This window comes from Saccostrea echinata, unplaced genomic scaffold, assembly GCF_033153115.1.
Source record: "Saccostrea echinata isolate AGI-Se365-2 ecotype Australia unplaced genomic scaffold, CSIRO_AGI_Sech_v1 ptg000056l, whole genome shotgun sequence".
In the NCBI taxonomy this organism is placed as follows: domain Eukaryota; kingdom Metazoa; phylum Mollusca; class Bivalvia; order Ostreida; family Ostreidae; genus Saccostrea; species Saccostrea echinata.
Genome location: NW_026889805.1, coordinates 8,659,135 through 8,665,906, shown reverse-complemented (window position 1 = coordinate 8,665,906; position 6,772 = coordinate 8,659,135). Strand labels below are relative to the sequence as shown.

The following is a 6,772-nucleotide window of genomic DNA, read 5'->3' as shown; positions in this document are numbered from 1 at the left end:
GCGAAAAACTCCAGAATCATTCAAATCTATCAGTGTCAAATTATAAATGTAATTCTGGGAAATGTAAATGGAATTTTTAAGATCTTTTTACTGTCTGAAAATAACCTGGGACGTTACGCGCCGTAGTTTTCTGTATCATCGATAACAATCAGTTGTCTTGTTTATTTGTCATCATAGTAATGATCATTTATCACTTTCTAGAAGCGGATTCATTAAGATGCAAATGTATTCAGTGACGTATAAAATCTGCTTTAAAAGTACATAGATGATGGTATATTTATAAAAGTCAACACAATCCTAAAATTTTGTACAATGTGTTTATCGTCAAAAAGGATCACTCATATAAAAAAATTGATATTGGAATAGCTGCAAAAGATACAAAGGTTTGTCTGCTTTATTTTTTCACAATTTTTATTGTGACTGATCATTCAAAATGTTAAAATTTTAAACATCTCTAAACATGCATGAATTCGATGTTGATAGATGTTTTATCCAAGTGACAGATTGTTTTAACCATCCTACACTTTTTTCTATTCACAGAGACCACTGCAAATAAATTAAGTCAAACAAGCAGAACAATTTGTCATCACGCCACAATGGGTTTGTCGCGGAACAATTCAGTGACCGAAGACGGATTTACAGTCGAAGACAACGCTGCATTATGGTGTCACTCTGTCGATACCTCTGTTGGTGAAACACAGTCCTATCCCCCATCTCCAATCATGATGGAACTAGGGGCTCATTTTGAAGATTCGGAAATATTTAGAAAATGTGGAATCTGTTACGAAACCCCGATTGATGGACGTCTTTTGGATTGTTTTCATACCTTTTGTGAAACTTGTCTTGAAAGAGTCTGGTGTGACGCAACTGTTATAAGATGTTCTTTGTGTACAAGAAATACATCGATTCCCCATGAAGGTATCCATCGTCTACCAAAAAATCCATTCATAAGATCAGAGCCCGGTGCAGAGATACAGCTGACCATAGCTTGTGATTTGTGTGAGGATAGTCGTCAAGCAGAAGTTCATTGTCTCGACTGTGACCAAAACCTGTGTTCCTCTTGTCGTCTGATACATCTAAAATGTAATGCTTCAAAGGAACACACTGTCCAATCCTTTGAATCAGGCAACATACCATTGCCCGATGATTTACATAGACCAGCTTGCAAAAAAATCCCCAGTACCTGTGTTGATCATGACGAAGAATTGACCTATCATTGTAGGATGTGTGCCAAAGCGATATGTAAATTTTGTAGGAAAGAACCAGTGCACAGGGGTCATAGGACAAAGCCTCTTTCAGTTGCCATGGACACAAAGCGTAAAATTGTATCTCAAAAAATGGCATCAATCGAAAATGGCTATTTTGAAGTCTTAAGAAAGAAGTTGTATAATACAAGAAAGCATGCGGAAGCCCTCTCCAATAACATTAAAGATGTAATAAATAGCATCCTTGCCAGAGCTGAAGACCTAAAGCATGAAATCGATGTGGCGAGCGAAGCTCTCATTTCTGAAGTCTTAGAGAAGGAAAAAGAGGGACTTGAAAAGTGTTCCTCGTTAGAAACACTCATTGAGCAAGAGGTGTTGGGTATTGGAAGTGCTCTACAGTATATTTACAACATTTTGCAGTATGGTTCTCCTTTGGAGGTTTGTGACGCCTTGCCAACAATCAACAAGATTCTGGATGGCTACAGCGAAGGAGGACAAACCCCTCGCTTGGAGAAAACTGACATCACATTTGAACTTGGGGACCTGACACCCAAATCAATCAAACAAGGTTTCGGTAGTTTGGCAATGAGGAACAGAGGACGTTTATGGGCCAGGTCAATTTCAGTAGGTTTCGGAGGTTTACAAGATGTAAACATCAAAATGCAAACAGGATTCGACTTCCCAACTTCATCATTAGAAGAAGTTCAAGATGAGGAAGAATTACCAATACACGCTTTAACTGCATCTTCAACTCACCAAAATCAGGTCTGGACATGTGCTGGATGGAATTCCTCCACCATTGCTCTCCTCGACAACCAGGGTACACCCCAAACTTCTGTCCCAATTGGCCACAAAGTGGATGATATCACTGTCTCCACAGAAGATGAATTGTTTATCTCATGCTTCCACAAAAGAATGTTGGTCCGTTATAAAATTTCCACAGTCACCATGGAGACAGTCCATTTACCGTACTATCCACGTGGTCTCGCAGTCCGTGCTGATGGTGGTCTTCTGATATGTATGACAGATAGCTATAGTTCATGTGCATCGGACAACAGCAGAAGATTTGTGGCGAAATATACAAAAGACTTAAAATTAGACAGTGTGTACGAATTTGAAAACAATAAAAGACTTTTTACGAGACCGTATAGAGTTGCCGAAAACATCAATGGGGACATCTGTGTTACAGACAAAACATCCATGGGTTCTGGACGAGTTGTGGTTCTTGATCGTCATGGGAAGTTCAAATTTGCTTTCGAAGGTCCGTCAAACAACCAATGTAAAGGAAGCTTCTCGCCAGCTGGTATTACGTGTGATAGCTACGGACGAATCCTTGTTGCAGATTCAAACAACAACTGTGTCCATATCCTTGACCCAAATGGGAACTTTGGTGGGTTTCTTCTAAAACAAGGGGACACTTCAACGAGTCCGCATTCCATATGCATCGATAACCACAGTCAGTTCTGGGTTGGAGATGAAGAGGGCAACATTAAACTGTACGAGTATCTCTAAGAACGAAGAAGGACAAAAAAATTACAATTGAATATGACAGAATCGGCATGTATAGTATTTGCCAAAACTTGTAATATTTATCATTTGCTTTTTGTCTAATACATTAAAAATAAAATAAAATTTTTATAAGCCTTCAGAGTGTAAAAAATAATGTTCATTAAAATTTGGTAATTCTAGTATTTGGAAATGCTGAGTCAGAATTTTCGGTTTGACCATAAACAATTATAAAACAAGAGATCCAAGGGCCTTAATATAGTGACGGTAACCTGAGTATAATACAAGACTGTAATGGATCCATAGAGTGGCAATTTAATAATTGTACATGTTTAATAAAACATTTTATAAACTGAAAGATGAAACTATGTTACTCAAAAACAAGAAAAATAAGACGATCAGGGATCAACAAAATAGTAAGTCTGGCAATCAGAAACAACTCGGAGAAAAGATCTATTTTTATGTGCCAGTGCTAATGACAATGAAACACCGCATTTACACAATAGAGAGCAGATTGCATTGGCAAATACAGGTAAGTTTCTGATTGCCAAACTAACTAATTTGTTGATCCCTTATCATCCTCTTTCTCTTGTTTTAATATCCACAATTCCATGGATCCTTGTCAAGATTGTACTATACTCAGGTGATTGGTAAGGCCCTTGGGTCTTTTTGAAAGAATGCATTAATTTTTGTGGCTTTAGCCCAATCTCTTAATTCCCAGGGGGACGAAATTCAGTTTTTGTTCCTTTTTACCCACACATGCTATATGTCAAAATTGGAGTTCACTTTCTAAGGATTCTTCAAAATCACATTTCAGTCTTTAAAAATTTTAACATTCCAATCAACAAATACCTATACCTGTACCTATACTGGAGATTCCTAACATTACAAAGATACATTGCCGGATCCAGCAACTGTTCTAACAAACATTTTCTTTACTTCTTACAAAAATTTTAACTGCTATAGTTCTGCAGCTAGATATTAAAAGGATGCTGGAGTTCCTCATTGACAATCTATGTAGTCTCTGATGACCAGGTCTTCCAACAAGAGGCCCATGGGCCACATCGCTCACCTGAGCACATTGGCTAGGCAAAAGCATAAATCAGTTCAGTATTGAAAAGATTACCGGGGGGGGGGGGGGGGCTTGAATTTTAAACTACCTGATGATGCTTCCATGTCAATATAACAAACGGCTTTGTTGTACTTGACAAGTTTTTTTTTTTTTTTTTTTTAAATTTTCCTATATATTCCTTTGTAAAAATCTGATCCCCCATTGTGGCTTCTCCCTATCCCAGGGGTCATCACTTGAACAAATTTTAATCTACACTACCTGAAGATGCTTCCGTATCAATATGACTGCACTTAGCTTTTTCTGTTCTTGAGAAGAAATTTTTTTTCTATATGTTCTTATGTAAAACTTTCGATCCACCATTGTGGCCCCACCCTACCCCGGGGGATCAACATTTGAACAAAATTGAATCTACATTACCTGAGGATGCTTCCATATCAAAATGATTAAACATGATTTTTTTGTTCTTGAGAAGAAAATATTTTCCTCTATGTTCCTATGTTAAATTTTCGATCCCCCATTGTGGCCCGACCCTATCCCCGGGGGTCATCATTTTATCAAATTTGAATCTACACTACCTGAGGATGCTTCCACATCAGAATGACTAATTATGGCTTTGCAGTTCTTCTGAAGAAGATATTTTCCTATATATTTTTATTTAAGACTTTGATCCTCCATTAATGTCGCCCCACCCTACCCCAGAGAGTCATGATTTGAACAAAATTGAATCTTCACTACCTGAGAATGCTTCCACATAAATATGACCAATCAGGGCTTTGCTGTTCCTGAGTAGACAATTTTTAAAGATTTTTCCTATATATTTCTATGTAAAACTTTGATCCTCCATTGTGGCACCGCCCTACCCCTGGGGGTCATGATTTGAACAAACTTGTATCTTCACTGTCTTAGGATGCTTTCATATAAATATGATTAGTCAGGGCTTTGCTGTTCTTGAGAAGAAGATTTTGAACAAACTTGAATCTACACTACCTGAGGATGCTTCCATATAAATATGACTCATCATGGCTTTGCTGTTCTTGAGAAGAAGGTTTTTAAAGATTTTTCCTATATATTTCTATGTAAAACTTTGGTCCTTCATTGTGACCCCACCCTACCCCTGGGGTCATGATTTGAACAAACATGAATCTTCACTGCCCGAGGATGCTTCCATATAAATATGACTCATCATGGCTTTGCTGTTCTTGAAAAGATTTTTCCTTTATATTTCTATGTAAAACTTTGATCCTCCATTGTGGCACCGCCCTACCCCTGGGGGTCATGATTTGAACAAACTTGAATCTACACTACCTGAGGATGCTTCCATATAAATATGACTCATCATGGCCTTGCTGTTCTTGAAAAGAAGATTTTTAAAGATTTTTTCTATATAGTTCTATGTAAAACTTTGATCCTCCATTGTGGCCCCGCCCAACCGGGGGAGGGGGGGGGGGGTCATGATTTGAACAAACTTGAATCTACACTACCTGAGGATGTTTTTGCACGAGTTTCATCTTTCCTGGCCCTGTGCAGTGGTTCTTGAGAAGAAGATTTTTAAAAGATGCTATTAATTTTTCACTAATTCTTAATTATCTCCGCTTGGAAGAGGGCATGGCCCTTCATTTGAACAAACTCGAACCCCCTTCACCCAAGGATGCTTTGTGGAAAGTTTGGTTGAAATTGGTCCAGTGGTTCTCGAGAAGTCGAAAATGTGAAAAGTTAACAGACAGACGGACTACAGACAAAATGCGATCAGAAAAGCTCACTTGAGCTTTCAGCTCAGGTGAGCTAACAATCTGTTTGAATTTCGATGGCACTAATCGTGCTCCTTTATTAGCCGACCTGTTTTATATTCCTATGGAAGAATTTATTCGAAAATGTCTAGAAAAACACTGACTCTTGCTGTGGCCTTAGTTCGACATTCAGATAATTTTTATATCGACGACGTTTCATCAATTCACAATATTGGTTAGTTACTTCCAATCATATGTCAATTATATATCTCAGTGAACTCCAAATAAAAGACATCACAGAGTCTGCCATATCTGATTCATATTTTGATGAAAAAGTGTAAATTTATTGCGACGCACAAAAAATGCACTGTTTCTCGACTTATTTCTCTGTATATTTAAACTGCCATCTCTATATATTACAAACCGTGTATTCCTAACATATTTTTTTAATACTTCCACAAAAAATTTCCAAAAGTCGTTGTTAAAGCCCTCCTGGGCCTGAAATTGAGACCATCGAACATTTCGTCTACCTATACTTCCGTCTTGGGTGGCAAGACAATTCGGTCCAACGCACTTCGTACATGACTTTTACATACAGTTTTGTTTGTGGAAGTAGTAAAAGAAAAAACACATGGTTAGAAATAGTTTGATATATACGGAGAAATAAATCGAGAAACAGCGCACTTTTTTGTGCGCAATAAATATACACTTTTTTCAATGGGTGGCCATTAACTCTATGGTCGTCCATCCCAATTTTTTTTTCAGACCAGCGAGCTACAGATCTGCAGCTACTGACAAATAAGTTGATGTAACAGATTTCAACAACCTCGTTTGAAGTCGGCATTTCGTCAGCAAATGACATTGTTAGCAAATAAAACCTATCACAGGGTCGTATTTTAACATATTGTTATCCAATTGTTAGATATTTGTTTTATACTAAGTTTGACAACAGATTATTCCGTCTACCTGATCAATAGATAGGGCTCACGGTGGGTGTGATCAGTTGAAAGGGGATGCTTGCTCCTCCTAGGAACCTGATCCCACATCTGGAATTTCCAGGGGTCCATGTTTTATGCCTAGTTCACAGATCTGTATTGTTTGTAGTTTTTTTTTCTTTTTAGATTCATCCTGTTCGTTATCTTCACCTATTTCATTGAATTGATTCAGCGGCTCTAGAGAAGAAGCTAAAAATGTTCAAATGTTAACGATGGACGACGCACGACGACAGCCGAAAACAGATAGCAATAAGTCTTCTGAGTCAC

General features: G+C 37.8%; 1 protein-coding gene across 1 annotated transcript; it reads left to right on the top strand.

Moving 5' to 3' along the window:
* The first annotated feature begins 265 nt into the window (after nt 1-265).
* LOC133173196 (E3 ubiquitin-protein ligase TRIM71-like) lies at nt 266-2,852 on the top strand. The gene is made up of 2 exons (XM_061308150.1): nt 266-383; nt 541-2,852. The coding sequence occupies exon 2, from the start codon at nt 597-599 to the stop codon at nt 2,715-2,717; it is 2,121 nt and encodes a 706-aa protein (XP_061164134.1). The 5' UTR covers nt 266-383; nt 541-596; the 3' UTR covers nt 2,718-2,852.
* Nucleotides 2,853-6,772: the final 3,920 nt, after the last annotated feature.